This window comes from Phaethon aethereus (genome assembly GCF_964289735.1).
Source record: "Phaethon aethereus genome assembly, chromosome: 3".
In the NCBI taxonomy this organism is placed as follows: domain Eukaryota; kingdom Metazoa; phylum Chordata; class Aves; order Phaethontiformes; family Phaethontidae; genus Phaethon; species Phaethon aethereus.
Window position 1 is genome coordinate 25135558 of NC_138576.1, and position 27687 is coordinate 25163244.

Consider the following 27687-nt stretch of genomic DNA (forward strand, 5'->3'; position numbering starts at 1 on the left):
TGAGCCTTTTGTGTGTTTGAATGTCTTTGTTCATATGAATGCTGGCTGTACATAACTGAAAAATAAAACTGTAAACAATAATGGTTCAAAATTTATATTCAAATAGAATTGAGCAATAGAACGCATATTCAAACATGAAAATGAATAATATAAAACAAAAATCTCCATTTTATGAAGTAAAGTTTACAAGATGTTGATTTTTAATAAAATCTTCAACACTACCTATATATCTTACCATTCTAGTACAATTCTTAGTATATATGGAACTTCATAATAATTATTCAATTTTTCAAAGAATATAAACTGAACAATATTAATTTAATTTTATCTTATTCCAACAAATGTCTCTAACCTTGTATGTAAAGATGATAATTACTGAATTTGGGAACAGACACAGGTAACTTTCCAAATAATAATACTTGTAGTAAAAATATAGCAATGTAGTAAATAATAATACTTGTAGTAAAAACTATATTGGAAAAAAAGAAAAAGAAAGCTTACATAAAATGAACACATATTAGCTTTTGTTTCCTTGCATTATTAAAGTCTTTATAAAGATTGGAGATTTTTCTTACTTTTCCAGTGTTGTCACAACAGTTAGCATACATATTCACTCACTATATACTAAATATATTTAAATACATATTCCTTCCTAAAGCAATTCACTGATTCTTTGGCATTTTCAGCATTTAACTAGAAGAGCAGCAACAGACATTTCTTACACCAGCAACCAACCAGTTCTTACATCAAAGTAGACTGCTGGGATCCCCCTTACACACTACCTACGATAAGGAACATTTTTTTCTTTCTTTGTGCAAGTCTTGGTTATGCAGACAGGTCTAGAATTCATCTGAACTTTCAGTCAATATCAAATTAAAAGTTGTTGTAATTTTGTCCCTACTTTGGGTAAACTGCAGCATGATACCACAAAGGCAGGTTCTGCTTATGCAGCACAGAGATCTTGAGAAGACCTCGAAAGTCTAAAGGATTCACTAAATGCATCTTTCAGACTACAAGTGATTTCAAGATTGAATTTTATAGTTTCAACTGCTCATCCATGGATCTTTGTCTAGAAAGTCTAGAAATCCATCCTAAAGCACACTGTCTTTCCATGTATACTATAAGCAGTATCAATTAACTTTTCAGACTAGATTATCTCTGAATAGAGAAATAACAGCACACGAGTATGTAGCAGATATGGGAATTCAAAGTAGGTCCAACAAAACATAAATGCAGGTGACCAAAGGTGATATGTGCTGGATTACAGAAGTACTTTAGCTCTGGAACTCACCTCGTGGCCACAAGGCTTCATACCTGTGCCAACAAGGTACATGATAAAGGAGCAATGAAGATGTTGAGGCGAGACAATAGGAACAAGCAGGCCAACTGGGACACTTTTGCCCATGACTGATTATAAATAAATAAATAAATAAATAATCTAAATTATGCCCAGAGACTGATTCATCTCACTGTAAAATAAATACCTAAATCTAGGCTTTCTACTGACTTTATTAACTTAGCCATCTATAATTAGAGCTTAAAATTCTTGCTCACGTGTACACGACGACACTACAAACAGTCAAATTTAGATGTTTGAATCTGAATCTAAATCCTATCCACTATAAAATACCTGCAGACTGAGAACTCCTGCTCACAACTGGAACCAGTTAAATTCCTGGTACATGACAGCTGGTGATAGACATATAGCTGCCCTCTGGGGAGTTAGACAATGAATTTGTAACCACTCACTTCAATATCACTTTGTGTCTTCTAGTAATTTGTACACAATATCCAGTCATCTCACAGTCCTCTAGAACTGTGTTTGGGGTTATGAGGGTTTTTTTCTTCTTTGTTTTTTTTTTGAGACAGACACTACTATTATTTAAATATACAAATATTTTTCTCCCTTTTTTTTCTGTTTTTTAAGATGTCAGATACATATTCATATTTTTAAAATATTTCATTGTACTTTGATATGACTTCACAGAAATTAATAGCATTCATAGATATTTTTATTAGGTAGAAACACTTTTCTTCCTAAAACACCTACCTTTCTTCTGTCAGTCCTTAAAACATAACAATGATTTGCTTAGAAAATGCTTTCTATTAATATGATATGTATTTATTCCATATTGCTTCCTATAAATTATGTAGGTACTAAATACATTAATATGTTGACTGTATTAGAATCAGCTACTTAAAGAACTTTTTTAATGAGCAACAGTTAAGTTACCTGCAGTGGCAAGAGTTTCTATTTTCAGTTTTAGCTGCACAAGGATATAGTCTAGCAATATCTTGATAAAGCTAATGGACAAGATACTACTTATTAAGAATTGTAATACTGCACAATTAACAGTCATCTTTTCTTCAAGAACAGAGAAATAAAGGATCTAATTTTCCACTCACACACATGGACAGCTAAAGAACAGCTGAACACTCTTAAATTTGGGGAAAATAAAATGCTAGGTTCAAAGTATGTGTATATTATTCTAGTGAAATTTGATACTTTACATCAATATGAGCTGAAGGAGTTAGATCTCTTCTCCCTGAAGAAGAGAAGTCTTAGGGGGGAGCCTCATCACAGTATTCCAGCACTTAGAGTGTACAAAGAGGATGAAGGCTCTCTCTTCACAAGGAATCACATGGAGAAGACAAGGGGCAACAGATACAAGTTGCTCTCAATATAAGAAAGAAATTTTTTACAGTGAGAACATTTAGTCACTGAACAACTTTCCCAGGGATGCGGTAGAGCCTTTATTGCTGTAGTTTTCAAGATGCAATTGGCCAGAGTGCTAGATAATCTTATCTAAGCTCCCTTTCCCAGAAAAAGTTGGCCTAGTTGATCTTTGGAGGTGCCTTCCAACCTGGGCTGTTCAATGATTCTGTGATTCTATGACATAGGATGGTGCACACTTGGTTAATCAACATTCATAAATTGTGTTAAAAAGCCAATGATACTTCTAAGACAAATCAAGCTGAAAATAGCCTAAGACTTAAATCTAGAATTTCAAAATATATGGCAAACAACATATGGTTATTTGCTTCTCTTTCATCTGTTACTTTCTTTCATTATTTTGGTTATTTGGCCCAGGTTTTTAAAACAAAATTAGAAATAGTTTACTTTTTACTGTAAAAACTATATATATGCGTCTTTATGAGTGTATACAATCTAGGTGATACAACTTTTTTCAGGTATAGAGATACATCCCTTTAAAACAAACAGAAGAAACAAGCCAAAGCTGAGTTTCTCCCGTAATGAAATAAAATCTTATTTAAAACAAGAACCATCTTAAGAAAATCCATTAAGAGGTGTGTGGAACTATCTGACATTTCAAAAGCATTATGTCAATAGTACCTGATGAGGTTCGCTTCCCATGGCAGTAATAAAAGCATCTCACAAAACAAATACAACGACTGTAAATATTTTAAAAAATCCAGTCCCAAAGCTTTTCCCAGAAAAGAACTGTTCACTCAATTTGAGTTTATAGTTACTGATTTTTAACAACGGCACATTAATTTTAAAAATTACAGTTTACAATGCTGTAATACAGTTTATAGTTTATAAACTGTAAAAAAAAAAAGTTTAGAGACACAAGGATAAAAACACAAAAGGAAAAAACAACTTTAAAACCAGCAAAAGGAGTCTAACAAAGGCCATTTTCACCTAAAAGCTCTAAACATTGTTTCTTTACCCTGAAAGACAAAGTAAGAAATTTATATCTTGATTATGATAAACATGCAGTTCAATAATTAGATTCATATTTTATCTCACAAGACATTTGATCTTATTTTGTATCACAATTCTAAGTATTCCTCTTTCTTATTTTTGTTCTCTAAGAGAGACATGCATTACTTATATCTTGCACTGACTTTGAACAGCTTGGGGATCAATCCTTTCAACCCAAGTGCTTTGTTCTCTGCCCAGTATTCTGACACATGCTATGTGCTATTAACGATTTGATGAATGAAATGAAAGCATATGACCACCTACCCACACACCTTGGCAGAGGTGCACTCCATACACGCCGACCACCTCCCAGGCAGGTAAGTTTATTAGCACCTTCCAGGCGATATCCAGGGAAACAAGAAAAGATCAAGGAATCTCCGACGCCAAAATGAAAACCAATTCGTCTACTGAAGGCAGGAACACCAGGATCATCACATGGCTCCAGGTCATATTCTACAGATAATAAAACATAATATACAAATAAATGAGACAAGTTGTCCACATGGGGAAAAAAAAGCTTACAGAATTAATTGCATTGAGTCTGTATGGAACACTTGGAAAACACGGATTTCAAAGTTGTGTTCTCTACTAAACCCCAGTACTGTTTCTATATGTCTATAATGGCTAAATATACAGTAATTATGTATCTATCATGTCCCACCTACACGACACTTATTTACTTAATTTCAAGCACTGTACTCAGCTTGTACTGTAAGTGGTTTACTCTAATTTTGTTTAATTACAACCTTTGTAAATAATTCTTGGTTCATTTCATCTGAACTCCCAAACAGCTTTAGAAATGTGACTTACAGTCAAAAAAATCATTATGTAATGAAGAAAATCTAACAAAACATCGAACAGCGTCAAGTGAATGAAAAGACATATGACCATATTTTCAAAAATTGTTCTTGCGTTTCCTAAGAAAAGGTACACTCTTAATCAGGCGATCTCTATTTGCATGCCTTTTAGAAAACCTACAGGTGTTGCCCCACCGAAAAAAAATATTCTTTTTTTAAAGAAGTCTCAAGAGATAATCTTTTTGGGTTTTTTGTAACTATGCATCAGGAATAATTCAGGTGGAGTCAGAACAAATTAATGGGAAAAAAATCAGGGCTGTTACATACAGAGGGACTACAGAGAACTAAGGAAATGTCTAAGCCACACATTTCCTCATCTTCACAGAACCATAGAATCATAAATGTTGGAAAAGACCTTTAAGATCAAGTCCAACCATCAACTCAACACCAGCATGCCCACTAAACCATGTCCTGAAGTGCCACGTCTACATATTTTTTCAACACCTACAGTGATGGTGACTCCACCACCTTCCTGGGCAGCCTGTGCCAATGCTTGACGACCCTCTCGGTGAAGAAATTTTTCCTAAATCCAATCTAAAACTCCTCTGGCGCAACTTGAGGCCATTTCCTCTCGTCCTGTCGCTAGTTACTTGGGAGAAGAGACCAACACCCACATCACCACAACCCTGTTTCAGGTAGTTGTAAAGAGTGATAAGGTCTCCCCTCAAGCCTCCTCTTCTCCAGACTAAACAACCCCAGTTCCCTCAGATGCTCCTCATAAGACTTGTGCTCTAGACCCCGCATTAGCTTCGCTGCCCTTCTCTGGACATGCTCCAGCACCTCAATGGCCTCCTTCACAGTATCACAGAATGGGTGATTGGGGTTGGATGGGACCTCTGAAGATCATCTGGTCCAACCCCCCTGCCAAGGCAGGATCACCTAGGGCAGGTTGCACAGGAATGCATCCAATGGGGTTTTGAAGGTCTCCAGAGACAGAGACTCCACAATCTCTCTGGGCAGCCTGTTCCAGTGCTCCGTCACCCTCACAGTAAAGAATTTTTTCCTCATGTTGAGGTGGAACTTCCTGTGCTGCAGTTTGTGCGCATTGCCCCTCATCCTATTACTGGGCACTACTGAAAAGAGACTGGCTCCATCCTCCTGACAGCTGCCCTTCAGATATTTATAAGACAGTGACAAGGTCCCCTCTCAGCCTTCTCTTCTCCAGACTAAACAGCCCCAGGTCTCTCAGCCTTTCCTCATATGAGAGATGTTCTAGTCCCTTAATCATCCTTGCAGTCCTCCATTGGACTCTCTCCAAAAGTTCCCTGTCTCTCTTGAACTGGGAAGCCGAGAAGTGGACACAATTCTCCAGATGAGGCCTCACCAGCACAGAGTAGAAGGGGAGGATAACCTCTCTCGACCTGCTGGTCACACTCTTCTTAATGCACCCCAGGATACCATCGGCCTTCTTGTCCACCAGGGCACATTGCTGTCCTATGGAGAACTTATTGTCTACCAGGACTCCAAGGCCCTTCTCCATGGAGCTGCTTTCCAGCAGGTCAGCCCCTAACCTGTACTGGTGCATGGGGTTGTTCCTCCCCAGGTGCAGAACTCTACACTTGTCCTTGTTAAATTTCATGAGGTTCCCCTCCGCCCAACTCTCCAGTCTGTCCAGATCCCGTTGAATGGCAGCACAGCCTCCTGGTGTATCAGCTACTCCTCCCAGTTTTGTATCATCAGCAAACTTGCTGAGGGTACATTCCAACTCTTCATCTAGGTCGTTGATGAAGATGTTGAACAAAACCAGACCCAGTATGGATCCCTGGGGAACACCACTAGCTACGGACCTCCAACTGGACTCTTGTGCTGCTGACCACAAATCTTTGAGCTCTGTTGCTTAGACAGTTCTCGATCCATCTCACAGTCCACTCATACAACCCATACTTCCTGAACTTCACTATGAGAATGCTATGGGAGACGGTGTCAAAAGCCTTACTGAAGTCAAGGTAAACCACATCCACTGCTGTCCCTTCATCTACTCAGCTAGTCACTCCATCATAGAAGGCTATCAGATTGGTCAAGCATGATCTCAGTGAATCCATGCTGACTACTCCTGACAACTTTCTTTTCATCCATATGCCTAGAGATGGCCTCCAGAAGGAGCTGTTCAATCACCTCCCCAGGGATGGAGGTGAGGCTGACTGGTCTATGATTTCCCGGGTCTTCCTTCTCACCCTTTTTGAAGACTGGGGTGACATTGGCTTTCCTCCAGTCCGCAGGCACCTCTCCCATTCTCCATGATTTTTCAAAAATGATGGAGAGAGGTGTTGCAACAACATCAGCCAGCTCACTCAGCACTTGCTAGTGCACCCCATCAGGGCCCATGGATTTGTGAGTGTTCAGTTCAGCCAAATGATCTAACCCAAACCTCACCGACCAGTGGAGAGTCTTCCTCCCTCCAGGCTTTTTCGCTTACCTCCAGGGTATGGGTCATAGCAGTAAAGACTGAAGTGAAGAAGGCATTCAGTAACTGCCTCTCTATCACTGGGGCTCCCACTTCATTCACCAAAGGTCCCACATTTTCCCTAGTCTTCCTTTTACCACTGATATACTTGAAGAAGCCCTTCTTGTTCTCTTTTACTTCCTTTGCCAGATTTAGTTCCAAGAGGGTCTTGGCCTTCTTTGTTGCATCCCTGCATATCCTGATAGCATTCCTATAGTCCTCCCAAGTGACCAGTCCCTTTTTCCACCTTCTGTAAACTCCTTTCTTCCATAAAAGTTTTTCCAACAGTTCCTTGCTCATCCATGGGGGTCTCCTGCCTCCTCTACTTGATTTCTTACTTAAAGGAATGCACTGATCTTGAGCTTTGAGGAAGTGGTGCTTGAATATTAACCAACTCTCTTGGGCTCCCCTACTTTCTAGAGTCCTAGCCCATGGGATACCTCCAAGTAGGTCTTTGAAGAGGACAAAGTTAGCCCTCCTGAAGTCCAGGGTCACAATCTTACTTCTGCTTCTTCCTTGTACAATACTGAACTCCACCATGTCGTTATCCCTACAGCTAAGGCTAGCCCCAACCTTTACGTCCCCAACTAGTCCTTCTTCATTTGTTAATACAAGGTCCAGCAGCACACCTCTCCTCACTGGCTCCTCCACCACCTGTGTCAGAAAGTTGTCATCAGTGCACTGCAGGATCTGTCTGGATTGTGTATGCCTAGCTGTGTGGCCTTTCCAACAAATATCTGGGTGATTGAAGTCACCCATAAGCACCGGGGCATGTGATTTTGAGGCTACTTCTAGTTGTTTGTAGAAGGCTTCATCTACTTCTTCCTGGTCTGGTGGTCTATGGTGATCACCCACAACAATATCAGCCATATTAGCCTGCCCCTTGATTCTTACCCATAAACTTTCAACAGGTACTTCATCCCCCCCAGGCAGTGCTTAATACATTCCAGTTGTTTATGTACATAAAGAGCAACACCACTACCTCAACTTCCCAGCCTATCTTTCCTAAACAGGACATAGCCATCTGTGACAACGTTCCAGTCATGCAAGCTATCCCAACATGTCTCCTTGATTGCAATGATATCATGGCCTTGTGACCGCACCCAAATCTCTAGTTCTTCCTGTTTATTCCCCATGCTGCGTGTGTTGGTGTACAGGCATTTCAGGAAGGGAGTTGATCGATTGTCACAGACAATCTTGATATTATTATCACCCTCCCCCTTCACATCTAGTTTAAAGCCCTGTCAATCAGCCCCGCTATCTCTTGGGCGAAGACCCTCTTCCCCCTTTGAGCGAGGTGTCTCCTGTTTGATGCCAGCACTCCTGGTGCCATGTATGCCCTCCCATTATCAAAAAACCCAAAATTGTGACAGTAGCACCAGCCATGGAGACATGTGTTGATGGATTGGATCTTCCTGTTCCTTCCAGTGTCACTGTTTTCAACTGGAAAGAGGGAAGAAGAAAATAACCTGTGCCCCAGATTCTCTCACTAACCATCCCAAGACCCTAAACCTTCTCTTAATTGTTCATGGACTACAAATTGCTGCTTCTTCTCCACCCACATGGAAAATCAGTAGTGGGTACTAATCTGTGGACCTCACTAAGCGAGGAAGTTTCCTAGTGACGTCCTTAAACCAGGCTCCAGCGAGACAGCAGACCTCCCTTTGAGGAGGGTCTACGCAGCATATTGGACCCTCTGTTCCCTTCAGAGCAGAGTCGCCTACAACTACAACCCTTCTTTTTTTCCTTTCGTGTGTGGTGGTGATACGGGCAGTAGAGGCCTGTCTGACTATGTAGACAACTCTGGTGTAGCTTGCCTGTCATCCACATCCTCATTTGGCTGTTCTTTCTCAACCAGAGAGAGAAAGTTCTCATACCTGTTGCTCAGAGGCACCTGGGGGGGCAAGGCTGGCAAGAGGGGATTTTGCCTGCTGCCCCTACCATGGACTTGCCTCCACTCTTTTCATTTAGGCTTCTGCCTTTGGCTTGACAGGGGCAGGATACAGAGACCCCTTGATCCTGCGTGCTCTGTGGTGGGTGCTCCCAATTCTGTTTCAAGGAGGGCAGAGCCTGCCTCCACCAGCCTTTCTCCCGTTCAGCCTCCCTAATGCTCCTCAACTTCTCAACCTCCTCGTGCAGCTCTGCCACCAGGCCAAGCAGGTCGTCCACCCGTTCACAGCAGACGCAGCAGTGCTCACCACTGCCACTTGTTGTCAGTGCAAGGCTCTGGCACTGCCTGCAGCCTGCGACCTGGACAGACGCATGCTTCCGTGGGAGTTCTGTCTGGGTTCCCACGTCCATTCTGTCAAGTGTAGAGGTCACTGCCCCCTGCCCGGCCATGGCTGAGCCCTCCCGCATGCCCTCCTCGCGCTAACGGAGAAAGCACTTACAGCGAGAAGGTCGCTGCTTCACTCCTTGCCGACTGGGAACTTACCGAACTTACCTCTCGCACTAGCAGAGCTCTTCGTGCTGCCTGCGTGCCTTGGTGCGCAAACTGCAATGCCATGGGGTGACGCCCTCTCTCTGCTTGTTTGCTCGACCTGGTCGCTGCGCTCCCTCGGGGGTTCTTTTATGAGGAGGGGTGTGGTCTCGGCGAGTGACCGTTAGGCGCGTGTACACCTCATTTGGGTCTGCACCGGAGCTGGTCTCCTCGGCGAGACACCTTCCCGGCACGCACTGCCCCGCAAACTGATGGGCCACACCCCACTGACGCGCCACGGCCTGTTTGCCCGCCCAGGTCGCTCGCGCTGTCTGGGGCTGCTCTTGAACGCGAGGGACTTTGGCCGCCGCCGCTCCTGTCCCCGCCCCCGCTGAGCCAGAGAGGGCGCTCGTCGGGAGCCCGCCCTGGCGGCCGGGGGGCGCTGGGGCACCCTCTCCCTCCCTGCGCTGCCGCCCTCGTGGTTTTGCCGCTTACTCCTTGTAGTGAGGGGCCCAAAACGGAACACAGGATTCGAGGTGCGGCCTCACCAGTGCCGAGTACAGGGGCACGGTCGCTTCCCTACTCCTGCTGGCCACACTGTTTCTGACACAGAGGATGCTGGGGATGTATCACTCTATGTTTGTCCTTTTTTGTGTGATTTTTTTCTTACTTAGATACTCGCTACTGACCACTGTTCAAGAAAAGATTTTGAAAAGGATCAACTTTTTATCTAATCCAAGAAATTTGACTTTATATTCTTCAAAACATGATCCAAAAGACTCAGGAGATAATTTAAAAGAGAGGTATTTCTGATAACTGATAAGAAAAGCCATTTTCTAAAACATTTACCTTAGAGGTAGGTGGAAGGTAGGGTCCAAGCCATTTAATTAGAGGAAGAAACTCCGTTTAGTCAGGGGAAGAAACTAACCCAAATGAGTGTTTAAACAGCCAACTTACTGAATAAAATAAAGAAGTCAATCCTTCCCTAAATTAACTGTCTTGTGGGAAGGTCTTGAATAGTAGAAGGAATCTATAAACCACACCAATTTCTGCTGGCAGAAGTTGTAAGTTTTGAAAACACTACCTCTACCTCTACTACCTCTTCCCAGCACTATAAAGGCTGAGGTAGACATGGAGATACCTGTGGCAGACTTCCAGGCACCTGGGAATTTTTCTGACAAATTTCTGTTAGATGATGTTCAAAACAGGTTAAGGTCTTCTCACTAAATACTTCTTACTATGGAGAAATACATTCTGATTGTGTGAAAATAAGAAAACAGACTCACTCATTTGTGTCATAATATTAATGTACCTAATAAAGTTTTTCAAAATACTTAATAAAAGTGATGGCGTATGATGGCTATCTACGTGTATGTCAGTTGTAGATAGGGCATAAACCTTTGCTTGTGTTGGAAAAATTCTGTGATCCACATATTTTGTTACTCTACAATTTTTCCTCTTGCATCCGTAATGCTATTTTGTCTATTTTTCTACAAGTTAGCTAGCCCTCTACCATTTTGAGTTATTTGTAACTAAGTTATCAGAGATATCATTTAATATTTGCATTTACATTCCAAAATTGAAAAACTGATGACCTCTGATTTGATTAGTCCAATGTACCCAGATTAAATGTAATTAAGCATTTGATATTAATAAATCCAACACTACTGCCGCTATTGCTCTCATCAGAGTTGTGCTTTTTGTTTCAAATAAGCAAGCTAAATGAGGTACATTATTCGTATATAACATGTTCATCTGTAAACATTGTCAGATCTCAACAAAATGTATTCATTGTTTTTCAGTTCTTGAAAAATGATGTAAGAGAATTATAAATATGAGTTCCTTATATATTCCTTCCACAGAATATCCATGTGCATGAGCATCTTAACTAGAGGTTGATTCATATATATATGTACCTGTAAATATTTTACATTCCAGTAATAGAGATAGCCAAAGAAAATTGTTGAAAAAATGTATTTTATTTGTCATCTAGTTTTAGAAGACTGTAAGAAAGCAGTAACTTAAATTTTTCAATTATCTTAAAGATGAATTTGTAAAAAATATCAGAACTGCTTCATATATCAACAGCTAATAAATCTTTTATTTTGATATATATTTTTTCTATTCCAAAATCAGTCTTCAATTTAGACTCCTCTGTGACTCCAAATTAGCACACTACTGAATTAGCAAACAGTACCAGTTAGTTTCTTTCTTCTGAATCAGTACCTTCTATCTTTGTACTTTTTTTTCCCCTTAATTTTCCTCCAGATTTCTTTTTCACACTGTTGATTGATAGTTCTCTGAGAACAGGGAAAACTTCTTAAAACCATCACATCACCAACATCCTCCTGAATCTGTTAGCCGCCTTTATAAACCTTAACCCATTTTCTACAATAGAGACTACACAATTTCTATTGACTTTTTTTACTTATGTTTCATAATGTTCCTGCTATCTACAAGTAAAAATATTATCTGGAAACAGTTTCTGGATATTTAGCAGAATGGAATTTCTTACCTGAAAATGTTATGTTGAAGCCTTCATAAGAAATTGAAAAATCAGATATAAATCGAAGCTGTGCAGTAAAATTTCCAAAGAGTCCAGCTTTAATTGTAGGGGGTAAGACCGACCCAGTTAACCTGGCTACTGGTTCTGTGAAGCTGCCATCTTCAGTGATGAGCAAATAGTCATGAGAGCTCTCAAGGTGAAAGGTATGAAAAAGCAGCTGTACACCTTTAAAAATATTAAACGGGGAAAAGAAAAGCATTTAATAGGAAGTTTTTCTCTTCCTTTATACACAGGTGACACAAAAAGTAAATCTTACACATTATATGGAAAGATTTTTACAAAAAGTCACACATGGACTCAAAACCTGAAATTCAGAGAATAAAACCTGCAGAAAGCACACAGGCTGAACCAATCAATATGTGCCATATGGATGTTTATTTAGCTTACTGTAAAGCAGTAGCTCCCATAAGAGAATTGATGGGATTCAGTGTTATCTGTATATACAGCACTCTGAAAATCTAGATTTGTATTGTATGGATTTTATTCAAGTTTCTATACGTCTCATATTTATAATCTCTACCGTGATATCACTATTAAACTAGGAGACATACTTTAACAATTGGCTAAAATTTGGTAATCATATTATATTTTTGCATTTTCTCCAGCACAATTATGTTTTTTTTAACTCTAAACTTCAGGGAAGTGCCCATACACAAGGACAAAGAAGATACAAGTTTTATGTACTGTCTTCCATATACACAGATTCATATTTCCTGAAACCAGTCCTTTACTGAGGTCATGACTGTTTTTTCAGTTGCCAACTTCCAGTCCAGCAATGAATTAAATTTTTAATCACAGTTACGTTTTCAAATACAATTATTTACCGTGGGGAATAACAGTCTTCTTAGAAACTCTTCTCATATATTTTACATTTAAAATGCCATCTGAGTTTTAAATGAAAATCCAGTCTGTAAGAAGATTTCAAACAGTACAAATTTCCAATATACTTCTCAGATTATCACACATAACAAAGACTTTTCTGATCATTGAAAGGAGATTGATGAATATTTTTATTATATTGCAATTCAGTGGTATGTATGGCATCATTAGTACTTTCTAGGCTTTTACACATTTCTCTAAAGGATAAGCTGCCAAGCTTAACTGTGCGTCCAAATGTTACTCTACTGTATATGTAATATAAAGTTATATAATTTTTGTCCCTAATGACTTGAGTCTGAAATCTAAGGTTACTAATACACAGATCAAATCTGCTTCTTCATGCTTAATAAAGGACAAGAGCCATCAACAAATTTCTGACAGCTTTCACCGAAAAATTTAGTGCTATTTAACAAGTAACGACTATTTTCATATATTTACCTCTCAATTTCTGCATATCTTTCTAAGAGAGATTAAAACACATTTCCTCTGGTAACTGTTACAAGAATGTTTCTTTTGCAAAATCAGGTGAAACACCACATTTGAAGATATTTATTCTGGGAAAATAAACTTCTTCCTCAAAGGAATGTCAGAAGGCACTGATTTAACTCAATTCATAAAAAGCATTTTATTTTGTTTGTGTGTTTGAATTTTTTAAACATAGGTATTACATATACATATGCAATTCATATTAGATTCTTACCCTTGCCATGTGACACTTCAATAGTCCAAGTGCAGTTTAGAGAGTTTGGATAAAAATCAGGAAAACCTGGAGAAAGAACAGTTCCACTCTTCCCATGAATATATCCACCACATAAAGCTTAACAAGAAAAAAAGAAAGGGAGGAAAAAAACCAACAGAAGTCATATAGAAGTTCTGTTTTTTATTAAAAGAACTAGTTAAATTTTTGAACTACCCTTAAAATTAAAAATAGTATCAAGAATTAAAATAAGAAATTAATTCATCCAAAGCCATGACATTCATATTTGACAACAATTCTTAAATTAGTCCTTGAACAGGAGTTTGTTTTTCATCTACAGCCTCTCCTGTTAGCTAGCAGAATACAAAAATAAGTAAAACTTTGTTCCAGAATATTGCCAGTGTTAATTCCTGTTGTAGTAGTATTAAAGAAGATGTTTTTTGTGAACTAAAAAAATCAAATACTTTGCAACTATGTATCTTGCACTACATATTTAGAAAGTTATATATTTAATTCTACTTTTACCAAACAAAATTATTTAAGAAAAAAAATGTATTTTTTTTTCAAATAATAGAAAAGTTTGTCTCTATTTGATTTCTTCTGAGATGTTCAGGGAAAAAAAGTGCATTTTCCTCTTTTCCAGAGATTCAAATTGTCCCATCATAAGTAATTTATTTGGAACTGAATATGTTGAAAGACACAAGAACTACACTAGAAAACATTTTATGCATATTAACATTTGCTAAACTGCTGCTCAAATTTACATGGCAAATTAATTAAAGTTTAAGACCTGCATGCTGAATTGCCCACTGATCTTATAAATACAGCATGGCTGTCCTTTTCACTCATCTGTTCCTGTCCAGCTTTTTATGTTTTGTTTTCTTCTTTTTTATTTTAATTTTAATAGACTAAATACTTAACAAGAAAACAACAAAGCTTTAAGATGCTTTTAGTCTTCTACCTCACACAGAGGGACGTACTTTGCCATAAACTAGATGGCAAATATACATGACTAAATGTTCAATAAACATGCAGTACTTGTATGGAAATGTATATATAAAATATATATACATGCAAACCTGCTGGCATTATAGCTAAAGTTCTTTTTTTAATTTCTTATTAGACTAAGGTGTTTGTTAATGTTTTTTTGAATTTATGTATTATATATATTTATAAATAAGTAGAAGGAAAGCAAATGTTTGTAGCCTGGTTGTGCCTACATATATGTATTTCTGCGCAAAAGCGTGAATGAAAATATGCATGGCTAAAGCCACAGTAAATACATGGTTGATAACATTACTTAATAATAAATAATGTAATTACAGATTTCAGGATCATAATGCTATAAATGAATGGTAGTATACATTCATTCAAAATCCCTCTTATTCTGTAAACATCACAGGAGGAAGAAAAATATTTGACTGTGCAACATTCCTTCAAGCAGATATTAAATAATTTACCGATAATTTACATAGTTATAAGTTTAAACTTAAGTTTAAATAAAGAAATATGTAAATGACCTGTTTTTATTTAGCTCTCCCTCAAAAATAATTTCCATGCTCCAACTTGAGATTATAGTATGTTGAGTACAACACATTACTTAGAGGGAACTTTAGCCACTGTGTCTCTGTACACAGTTCTTTTTCTTCTTTGTTGGCATGAAACAGATCAATATGCGTTTCCCTTAGGGATTTATTCTGATTTAACTTCTGAAGTTGCAGTTTTGAGAACCTGAATAGTCTGAAGGTGACTGCAAAGTGCTCATTTCAACCTCAGTTAAACCTGTCACATTCAAAAAATTTGGGTCACAACTTTTTGAGCCTCAAAAGGCAAATAGGTTAACACACTGATTACCTAAAAAAAAGTGAGTTTTATTTGCCTTTTTAGACTACTTAATTCAATGTATTTGAATACATGAGAAAAAAAGAAGACACCGAGTGTAACCCTTATATATTGCTTGCTTAGAGACCCTACTCCAGAAAGGCTTGAAATTTTCTATTATACACTTATGCTGAAAATGGGTAATAGACGTGGGAAATAAGGACTCTCTTTCAATGAGTGGAACTTAATTAGATCTTTCTGTAGTTCAATATTCATATGCAAACAAAAGAGTTTCTGGTGTTTTAACTCAAAAATACATTCACAATTTTTAGCAAATTGACAAAAAATAGGATACTAGTCAAAGTTAAGATTCCTACAAGTTTTCTTCAACCCATTGCAGCAAAGCAAACAAGCAAAAGGAACCCATAAAACCAATGGAAGAATAGTAAAATAGCTTTGCTCATTTTAAAATTACAGTTTATAGGAGGTTTTGTGACCTGACTCTGAAGTTCATCAATTGTACTTGAAGATAGTCTAAAATTTGATAATAAAATGTAATTGAAAACAATAGTTTGCTTCTGTCCTTGAAAAGGAGGAACAAGTTGTAATGCTTACAAGGTGAGTGAGTTTGAGTGGTGGACTAGTTTGCTTTTTAGTGATTAAGAGCTTTTAACTATATGATAATCTTTTGGTAGCTTCCATGTTTTGCACATGGCCAGAAGGCTGTAGTGAGAATTAGAAGCCTGAGTGAGAGTAAATGCTCACATTTAAAAAAACAGTTAAAACAGAGCTAGAAACTAAAATACTTTGCTGAATCTAACACTGTTTGCCCTTTTACATTCCACTGTAATTAGTCAAAACCTTGGACCTGAAAAGGTAGTCAGAAATTCACTAATGTAAGTAATTCACTAAAGCAAGAGCCTTTGTTGGTATGGGCTTGGATCTTCTCCCTTCACACATCGATCTTTCATTATTGCCTTACAACACAATTATAACTTAACGAGAATGAAGCCTGATCAAGAAAAACATGCTTTTAAAGGTAATCATTTAGCAACCAAAAGAGACAAAATAGGAAGTTTTAGGAAATTTAATGAAAGGAACTTAGGGAGAATTTTCAGAGGTGCTAGGTTCTATCTTTATTGAAATACCTACATTTGGATCTTATTTTCCATGGTTTCTATCAGAGGGATTTTTGTAGCAACTATACAAGCATCCCACAGAAAAAAATTTAGTTGATTCTGTAGTTCACAAAGAACTTAGAAAAAAATCCTATTATAAAATAGGATAATTATTATAAAATTATATTACTTATAATATTTTTACTTTAATAATTATTATAAAATAATCCTATCATAAAAAAATCACAGAAATATTTTCTAGTATAGTTCAGCATTCAAAAAAAGTTTCATGAAAGATCTAGACATATTTCACAACACCTAAAACAACTAAGGAAAAAACCAAGATTTCAAAACAAAAGTATGTCAACAAAATTAATTACATCATAGTCTGATCATGATCTGGTTTTGGTACTAAACTTTGAGCAATCATTTGGTATTCAGTATTTTAAGTTTAAAATGTAAGTTAAGTTTATTGGCTTTGCTTCATAAATATTAGTTGCATGGCACTGTTTTCATTGAGTTGAACAGTGACACCCTCTGAGAATTATGAATTTTCTGTTGATGAATATACACCTGTAAATGTCACTGTATTTTATAGTACTTGAATGAATGTTGATACAGAGATGTAAAGTATGGCTTTTATTAACAGTAATTATTTTTTTTTTTAGTATGGCTGTTGATGTAATTGAAGGAAGTTAGCAGCAATGATAAGCTTAATTAGTTCTCGAAAATAGATTAACTTTCTTGGACTTTAAAGCTGCCGTCTGAAGAACTTGACACTTACCATCACAGCTGGGTAATGCATGATTCCACTGATGGTTTCTTTCACATATGAGTGGTTCTTCATCACTCAGTGTATAGCCTGGATCACAGCTAAAAGTTACTATAGAGCGGATATTAAAGTTGTTACCATGGCGATGGCCATTCACGGGAATCCCTGGGTCGAGGCAGGAATCTGATTCCAGAGTAACACCTGAAACACACAGATTTAACTTGCTTATTTCCAGGTTTTTTTTTCATATAGGAAACAGAAAAAAATCCCAAACAAAACACAAAATAAGTATGACAGGAGGAAGAAAAAGCCCCCAAAAGATACTTGTCAGCATTGCCCAAGAACTGATGCAGGATATAAAGCACTTTCTCTAGCTGTCATCACTGACTCAGAGGACAGTTTTTCAATTTTCAATCTCAGAACAGAGAAGCCCAAATGAAGTAGGAAAAGACCGCAACTTTAAAGTATATTTTATCAAACAATGAAAAAAGAGCCAATGAAAGTACCGAACATCTGAAACTATAGGAAGATATTAAGGTTCAAAGTACAAATATAAATGTTGCTAGTATATCAGTCACATTTGATTAGTCTGTTTCATCTATTCAATTTCTGATACTGCAGGACTATTCGACTTTCCTCTGTCATAGTAATGGTTATTTGACTTAGCAAAAAGCAGTGTTGAAAAACTGCAATTAATGAACTCAGAAACTACTTGTTAATTCCTACAGCTACTACGCTATGCATAAAAAATAGAAAGACAATGAATGTAGCTTACACAATTGTATAACTCTTATCTGACAGAAGGAACCTTTAGTAATTGTGTTTTACAGCAGAGATTGAATAGTGTTTGGTAAATAAACCTGGAGCTATACACTGAACAAGGAAAAAAACCCCAAAATTATCAAATGGAGGCTCATTAGATGAGCATTATCCATTATGCTTATAGTGATAGCAAACAACTGTGGAATTTAATCATGTAATGAGCGATAATGGATACATGCAAGGGAAACAAATAAAGACTCTATTGGGAAGAAAGCAATTTCTTTTATTTTCAGTTACTATGTGTGGTGGGTTGACCTTGGCTGGCTGCCAGTCCCCTACCCAGCTGCTCTCTCACTCCCCTGCCTCAACAGTTCAGGGGGAGAAGATAAGATAGAAAATAAGATAAAAAACCTCATGGGCTTAGATAAAGACAGGGAGATTACTTACCAATTACCACCACAGTCAAAACAGATTCTATTTGAGGAAAATTAATTTAATTCACCGCCAATTAAAAATAGACTAGGATAGTGAGAAACAAAAACAAAAACTAAAACACCACAATCCCCTTCTTCCCATACTCAAGCTCACTCCTTCCTTCACAACTTCTCTACCTCCGCACTGCTCCGCAAGCAGCGTGGCAGGGATGGGGAATGAGTGTTGTGGTCAGTCCATAACAGTTCCTCTCTCTTCTGCTCCTTCTTCCTCACACTGTTCTGCTCTAGCATCGGTCCTTCCCACCAGTTGCAGTCCTTCAGGATAAAGCTGCTCCTGTGTGGCCCTGGTCTGACATGAGGCCCACCACGGGCCGGAGTGTGGGTATCTGCTACACTGTGGTCTCTTCCGTGGGCTGCAGGGGAAAATCTGCTTGGAGCACCTCCTTCTCTGACCTTGGTGTTTGTAGGATTGTTCCTCACACTTTCTTTTCCTCACTCCTCATGCACCTCTGCAGCATTTTGCCCTTTCTTAAATATGTTATCACGGAGGTGCCACCAGCTTGGATGTTTGGCTCAGCTGTGCCCTGCGGTGAGTCTGTTGGAGCCAGCCGGAACCGTCTGTGTCCAGCATGGGGCAGCCTGTGGCCTCTTTTCACAAAGGCCATCCCTGCAGCCCCTCCATACCCAAAACCTTGATGCCTGCACCTGATACTCTGTGTCATGTGCCTGGAAACAAAAATGAGCGAACCTCTTCAGTGGATGGATACATCTTCTGTGAGAAGCTGAGCGTGTCCAGAGGAAAACCTTGAGAATGCTGGCTGTGGTGGATAAAAAGACAACTAAGAGCATGAAGGACACAGCCAGCATGAAGCCTGCAGTAAAAAGAAAAACTGGAAGCTGGCTGAAAGCAGCAGGTAGCAAACACAGTCAAGCCTCAGAGAGAACAGAGAGACCCAGAGGAGCCTATGCAGAGGTTTTTGCAACACAAAAAGCCACTGGCTTGTTAAAAAACTTTCCACAAGTGGACAGGAAGTATATGTGTGTGGGGGGACCATTTAGAAACACTTTAATGTTTGTGCTCAGGCAATTATTTTGATGTACTTTATTTTGAAATGTGTGTCTGTTTAAATAACACTGGACTTCTGAGTTTAAAATTCCGTGTCAGCTTTTGGGATAAAATCTAGACATATCCACCTCAAGGCTCTGGCACCCATTACATTAACTTAAGTAATTTTCACGTTAATTTCAGTATTTTGGTGCTGGGTTGGAAAGAACACTGTAAGTTGGCATGATTTTATACAGGTGATGTCATCACTCAAAGATGCTGTGAGAGCCTTGAGCAAGATTAGTTCTCCTGGGATCTGTAAAGATTTTATGTGCTTCCTCACAAGTGACCTGAACTTCTAGCATGAGTCTTTCCAGTCTACTTTTTGTCAAAGAAGTTCCTTCCTCAAAGCCAGTTGCTGACGGTACAAAATATTATATAGCAGGGCGTTATGCGTATCCTAGCTCCTTAGCCCCCTTAACACACCCTGAAGGTGCTGGTCCTCTCAGCTGCCTGTGTATCTATAACTGTTTCTGCGGAAGTTGTACTCTGACTTTACTGCTTTTACGCTGCTTTATTTATCCGGGACTACAACACAACCTTAGGAACTAAGTAGAAGGAGTTAAAAACTAAAGGAAAAAATTATTTATCAGGCATAAAGTAAAGGTTTTAGAATTACAGATATGAGGGTTGGAAGCAGGATTACAGCCAAAAAAATCATAAATAATGACTGTAGCTTGCACAGAGAAGTATTCCCCGTACACTCCGGATATTCTTATCTCTCAGTTAGGATTTAGATTTGAAAGCTTATGATCTAGTTTTCTTGAGGTATCCATGCCATACTTAAATTCTAGGTGAATAAGTTTCTTCTAGACTTGACTGCATGCTCTTAATGCAAATATACCATGAAACAGTGCATTTTTATTTCCCTTCACCTGGAATAAACGCTTAATATAAACTAAAAGAACTCTTTTAAGTCTTTAATATTCTGCACTGTATGTGCCTTAAATAAAGATTACATAAAGATGTTTTGTGGTATGTTAGAGTAAATGGTGATCCACACCATCTAGAGTGGATGGTGATCCACTGTTAAAATCCCTTCCTCTTAGGGCACCCTTCCACCCCTGCCTGAACACGTCAACTGCTTTGGGATTCTAAGTCACATATAACAGGTAAACTCTTATCAGTTTCTTTTTGCAATGATTTTAGATTAGGCACATGAGAGTGTTATCATGCCTTCTCTCCTGCCTGCCAAGTCATTGCTTTTCTAGACTGAACAAGTACAAACTTTTCAATGACTCCGTATGTGTCATGTTTTCCATGTTAACAACCTCCCCAACCTCCCTACTTTTTTTAAACCGAGTCCCAAACTGGACACAATATTCTCTCCAGTCATCAAATGAAGTGAAATAAGAGTTTTCCAAGTCCTAGACAAGATAGTCCTGTAAACAAAAATTGTCTTTTCTTTAATTCTTTTTTTGTTTTGCTTTGTTATGATTAACTACAACAGCTAGAAGATCCGACTTTTTGCATTACTACATTTTTCTCTAGATTATTTATGTTCTCTGTAAACATCATATCCTTTTCTACTGTATTTCTGTGTTGTATTTGTGCATGTCATTTCTCCTTCCTTATTTATGCTGAACATGTTTCTTTATAGAATTTGGTATTTATTGTTTTTTAGATCAAACCATTTCTTTTGTTCATCTAGCTCGTTTTGAATTCTAACCCTCTCCACCATCGTACTTGCTATAATATTAGGTTGGAATCATCCTCAGCATTTGTAAGTGTACTTATAATAAAAATTGTTAATAAAAATATCAGCTAATTCTGAATCTCGGCCAGATCACAGTGGGAAAAATACAAATTTGAGTTAGACAGTGAACTACTAATTGCCGGCTGCTCTTTGCATAAAGGTTTTCACAATTGTTCACAGCATCACAGAATCACGTAATGGTTCAAGTTGGAAGGAACCTCTGGAGCTCATCTGATCTAATCCCCCTGCTCAGGCAGGCTCACATAGAGCTGGTTGCACAGGACCATGTCTGGATGCATTTTTAGTATCTCGAAGGCTGGAGATTCCATAGCCTCTCTGGGCAACTTTTTCCCAGTGCTTGCTGAAGTGCTTGTTGCACCTGTAATAATTTCATTTAGACCAAATTTCTATATTTTCTCTGGAAAACTTCTAAAAGCCTTATAAATGTGAACACAGAGCTGTTCCCTTCCCTTTCCATTCCCAAATCTACAAAACCAGTTAACCTGTCAAAAAAGAAATTAGATTAGTTTGACACAATCTGTTCTTATCAAATACAAATAATTTGTTCCTTATCACCTTTTTAATCAGCTTGAAACTAGTATCTTTAAAGAGTGAAGATAAAACTAATGTCCTTGATCCTTCTGGTCCTCTTTTTTTTTTCTTCTTTTTTCCCCTCCTTTTTTTTGAAAGGTGTGTGCCCTTCTTCAATTGTATGAAACTTGCCTACAGTTTTGAATTTTCAGACATAATTTTCAGTGAAGTGGAGATTGCTTCTGCTTTGCCTTTAAGTACAGCACAGGGAATTTCAACAGCCCCTAATGAATTAAACATTTAATTATCTCAGTATTGTGTAGTACTCTCTTCCTATGTGCTGTATTCTTACCTTGTAAATGTTCACTTAATTTTTTTAAGTACATGGTCAAAATTAAGTTTTTCAGTAAATGTTGCAAAACAGAAACAGAATGTTTAGTCTTCCCTGTGACATCTGATGCTTGCTCAAATTTTTCTTAAGCAGTGATTTTTTTCTTTCCTCTTATTTTGGATATACTCACAGAGATTTTTTGTTACTCTTTCTGTATCTGGCTTCTGTAACTTTGGATTTTCTAATTTTATCCTAAGAGGTATGTGTTATTCTTTCATGGCCATCTATAGCAATGCTTGAGTATATCCAACATTTACATGATTAACTTTTGTTTTACACATCATTAAAAGGGATTTTTAAATAGCTACAGAAATTGATAACATTTCTCTCCAAAAAATACAGTTTGCTGTTGGGCCTTAATATCATCTCTTTTATAAATAATTTTCTGAATTAACTCCTAAGAACATTCACCTACCAATTCCTCATTTCTGAAAATCATCGACTTGTTTACAATTGTGCTACCTCATTCTTTCATTTCTTAAGAATCATAAATTCTGCTAGTTCATGGAAGCTTTCCAAAAAATCACCTTTCTTGATGAGGCTCTGTTGCTGCTTCTAGTCAGAGCAAAATCAAATGCTGAAACTAAAAGTTCTTCCCCAACATTCCAAGAAATTTTTCCAGTGACTGTGTCCTGTTAGTGAAAAAATTAAGAATCTTTTCTTCACATCCAGATGATTCACAAGGATTATTTTTTCTTCAGATGAAAAAGTGTAAGGAAGTATTTTGTTTCTATGTTATCCTTGCTTAAACTGATGGTGGGTTGTCTGAATGATCTTGACACTTTATTAAGTCCATGAAGATTGTATACTTCTGCCTTTACATGAAAGGAATCTGTGGATAAAGGTACTTCTATCTGTTTTGGTTTAAGAAAAAGGCTAAGGTTGCACAATCTACCTCACAGAATGAGGAGCTGCAGAAAAACCCCCAAGCCCACATAACTAGGGAAGCTGAGAGATGAGGGAGATGTAAGTGAGGCATGAGACAAGGTGGCCAAAAGAATGTGGATGAATTATTCTTGATAACATTGACTATTTTATCAGTAGTTTTACATAAAGAATATTATGAGAAATTTATTAATTTTTTCCTTAGGTGCATAAGAGTTACCTGCATTGTCTTGCATTAGCTATGTTAGAAGTGTCATCAAAAAGCTGAATTACAGACATTTAAGGCAGGGAATTAACAAATTATCTTCACATCTGAAGTACCTTTAAGGGGTCACATTTTTATTAAAGTTGTATTACAGGCATATTTTAGCTTAATAGAATATTACTGCCATCTCAGTAGCAACTTGGTATAGCTTATACTGAGCTTTCTATTTTAAGCAAGATTAAGATCCTTTTGCTTCACAGTTCAGTGATTTAATTTATCTTCAAAGTTATGACTATAATTGGAAGATTTTTAGGATACTTCCAAATAAGATAGTTATTTGAATTTCCAAATAAAACATTCAGAAACTTTTCTTAAAACTGAGAACTGGCTGCCTTGTCTTCTACAAGTGGAAGAATTGTGAAACAAACAGAAGTTCTGTTGTAGTATCTTTAACACTAGCAAATTTTATAGTTAAGCCTGCAAGGGCAATCAAAATATAATTTTGGTCTCCCCTGTTCCTGACTCACCATCTTCATAGGGTCTTTCCACCTGGTTTTGTTCACAGAAAACACTGGCTTAATCTGCTTAGTACTTCGGTATTACTGGTTATCGTAACTACCTTCCCTCTGGCATGTGCACATCTGTCACTACAGAAGTAAGGATCACGGAAGGATGTATGTCTGATACCCACTGCAGAAATGTTTCAGCAGCTCCCACTGCTGACTAGCATGAGAAGAGAGACTCTGCAACAAATTCCAGTTGCATTACATGAATGTGTACAACACAATGCAACATGGAGACCATTTTTGTTCTGTGAGAATCCTAGTGTGAGAAGAAACCACTATAGACAGGTATGAAGTGCTTAACAAGCTTTCTCTGTACAACTGATGCTGCGAATATGGACATACATGTTCCAGTTGGTGACAGGTAAAAAGTTTCTGTTTATACTGCATTTTTTTTCTACAGTGTGGACATTCAGGGCTAGATTCAATTTCAGTTTAAGATGTGTCCTGGTTTCAGCCAGGATAGAGCTGGTTTTCCTCACAGAAGCTAGTGTGAGACTGTGTTTTGGATTTGGGATGAGGAACTGTTGATAATGTGCTGATGTTTTGGGTTGTTGCTGAGCAGTCAAGGACAGTCCAGCTTCTTGTGCTGGCCTGCCAGCGAGCAGGCTGGGGGTGCACGGGGAGCTGGGAGGGGACACAGCCGGGACAGCTGACCCAGACTGGCCAAAGAGATATTCCCTACCATACGACGTCATGCCCAGTACATAAACTGGAGTTGGCCGGGGGGGCGGAAATCGCTGCTCGGGGACGGGCTGTCGATCACGGGGTGGTGAGCAATTTCTGTATTGGGCATCACTTGTTCTTATACATTCCTTTGTTGGTATTATCATTATTGTTAATACAATACAATACCGGGGCACACCAGGTTGACTAAGGAGGGGTGAAGTAGTCACAGTGCCTGCCACATTGCCATCAGACCCAGAGAGCCCCTCTCCCCTTTGCATAGTGTTAAATAGGGTTCGGTAGGCATGGGCCAGGCCCCAGCACATGGCAATGATTTGTGTCTCCTTGGAGCTGCCAGGCTGACAGCATACTTCTTCCAGATATTCTGCTAGTTTATCAGGATTCTGCACTTGTTCGGGAGTGAAGCTCCAAAACACCGGAGGTGCCCACCGCCCCAGGCATTTGCCCATGCTGTTCCACACGCCCTGCCATTCATAACTATCCAGCCTTGGGGCAGATCTCCGGGTGATATTCTTAAATTGCTTGCCAACCTTAGACAAAACTGAAACCATGTTCCCCAGAAGTAGCAATAGAGGTATTTTAACCAGCCAAGGGTGTTCAAAATACTGAAAAATTATTGTGATGAAGGAGGAAATGTTATGATAGAGGGTATCAAAGGTACCATTCTGCATTTCCTCCATAAAAAACCTTTCAGAGGCAGAAGTATAATTGCTAATCGTCTCCACAAGACTGTAGCCAAAATACAGTAACGGCTTTAGTACAGAGCTCAGATGATACCACATTAAGCTCAAGGTCAGTGCTCTAAAAACAAAATTCACAGGCGAGACATTACTAATCACTGCAGAGTACAGCAGCCCGCAGAAACCAACACCGATCCTTAACATGTACAGCAAAGACGAGAGCATGATGCAACTCAAACTGATATTGTGACCTGCAACCGTTATTATCTCAAGCCTCGGGCCCCACGTTGGGCGCCAAAAAGAACTGTCGTGGTTTAGCCCCAGCCGGCAACTAAGCACCACGCAGCCGCTCGCTCACTCTCCCTCCCACAGCGGGACGGGGGAGAGAATTAGGAAAAACCTCGTGGGTTGAGATAAACACGGTTTAATAGGACAGAAAGAAAGAAGGGAACAATAATGATAATACCAACAAAGGAATGTATAAGAACAAGTGATGCCCAATACAGAAATTGCTCACCACCCCGTGATCGACAGCCCGTCCCCGAGCAGCGATTTCCGCCCCCCCGGCCAACTCCAGTTTATGTACTGGGCATGACGTCGTATGGTAGGGAATATCTCTTTGGCCAGTCTGGGTCAGCTGTCCCGGCTGTGTCCCCTCCCAGCTCCCCGTGCACCCCCAGCCTGCTCGCTGGCAGGCCAGCACAAGAAGCTGGACTGTCCTTGACGGCTCAGCAACAACCCAAAACATCAGCACATTATCAACAGTTCCTCATCCCAAATCCAAAACACAGTCTCACACTAGCTTCTGTGAGGAAAACCAGCTCTATCCTGGCTGAAACCAGGACAAGATGTTTCCACTGATGTGTCTATAGGCTTGTTTGGTCTTTAAGCTCCTTCTACAGTCAAAAGAGATCTGATCAGCCCAGTCAGGGCAAACTAGGGAACAATTTATTCAGCAAAGTTGCAAAGAGATAAATTTTGTTGTCTCAATATGTGTTTCTAGTGCTATCCTACATCTGTAACCAGGATGTCTCCATGGAACTGGTAGACATGGCAAAGGACTTGTGGCAAGATCCAAATCTCTCGTACAGTACTTGGCAACTAGGTGGCATAGTACGTAAAATAACTCTAACTCTCCATGCTTATGCAATCGAATATAGTCCCTAGATTCTACTTCAGAGTTTACTGGATTGCTCTGTGGACTCTGCTGATTACATTGACCAAATCTCCATTGCCAAAAATGTAAGCTTCAGGTTCTAAACACTTGTATGTCGACAATTAAATTTAAATGTTTAATCTGCCAGCTGAATATCATTCACAATGACATAAAAGCATAAGAGAAACAGCAGTCACTGTAACGAAGAGAGCATGTTAAGCTTTTTGTTAATACCTATTAAAATTATGTTTTTGGATAATTATTTAATGGGAAATATAATTCACAAAACAAGGAAAACTCTCAGGCCTTAAACTGAGAACTTTAAATCATTTACTTTTTCTTAATTTAATTTCAACTTTTTATTCATTTCTAAGCAAAAAAATAATACCAGACACCCTTTTAAATGGTACTTCTACAGAAAGAGGAAGTTGCTTTATTCAGGAAGTCAATCTGCTCAAAAAGAGTCTGTAAAACAAAATTTTTAGCTTTTGTTATGAATTTTAAAATTGGAAATATATTAGCTTTTTATAAAAAAGGGTTTTTTAATATTCTATGCTTGGGAACTACATGTAAAATAAGATGTAGATAATTTACTAACCTTTTGTCATCTTTGCTTGTTAAAAATCTAATCGAATTTCAAAGTTTAAAGTGCACTAACCAAATCTAATTCTGACATTTTATCAGACTACCTAGAGAAATAGCACTGAAAAAATAGGGTTATGTGTGTGTGAGATATTAAATTTTTCAACAAAGGGAGAAAGTGAATATACAAATATTGTTCTAAATAATTTCATAATTAGATTCTCCTCTTTAAGAATATGTAGTGCAGATACTTAATTACTTTTTTTTTAATTTTTAATAGAACAAAAGACATCCACCTGACAGGGAGCTTAAAATTAAAAACAAAAACATAAATATTTCAGACTTCTATTGCAAAATATAACAGCACATCTAGATCAATCCTTCGATCGGGGAAAATCAGCATCTGCACTTAACTCATGCAGAAACCTATCTACTGTTCCTTGTCTTTATATAATTTAGCAGCTTTGCCATTTACCATACTGTCTGTTCAGCCACCACTGCCATGTCTGAGACAAAGCTAGAAGAAGATATGCAGAATTTCCAAGTTATGATGTAACTATGAAATATAAGGTTAGGCACTCATTCCAGCTGCAACATGACTGCAAATTTACTGCAATCAGGTTAGTTTCCAGATAAGAATGATTAATAAAAACAATGTTAGTTGTTTAACACAACCTTACTAAACACATATGCTCTCTTTATTCAGTACTT

General features: G+C 38.3%; 1 protein-coding gene across 1 annotated transcript in view; it reads right to left on the reverse strand.

Annotated features, from left to right (window-relative positions):
• CSMD1 (CUB and Sushi multiple domains 1) overlaps nt 1-27687 on the reverse strand; it is a gene marked incomplete at both ends in the record, with an annotated part of 1255958 nt that overhangs the window by 281107 nt on the left and 947164 nt on the right. The window contains 4 exons of the mRNA XM_081998094.1: nt 3992-4180; nt 11962-12177; nt 13592-13708; nt 17312-17500. Of these exons, the coding sequence (XP_081854220.1) occupies nt 3992-4180; nt 11962-12177; nt 13592-13708; nt 17312-17500 (711 nt within the window). The remainder of the gene's footprint in view (nt 1-3991; nt 4181-11961; nt 12178-13591; nt 13709-17311; nt 17501-27687) is intronic.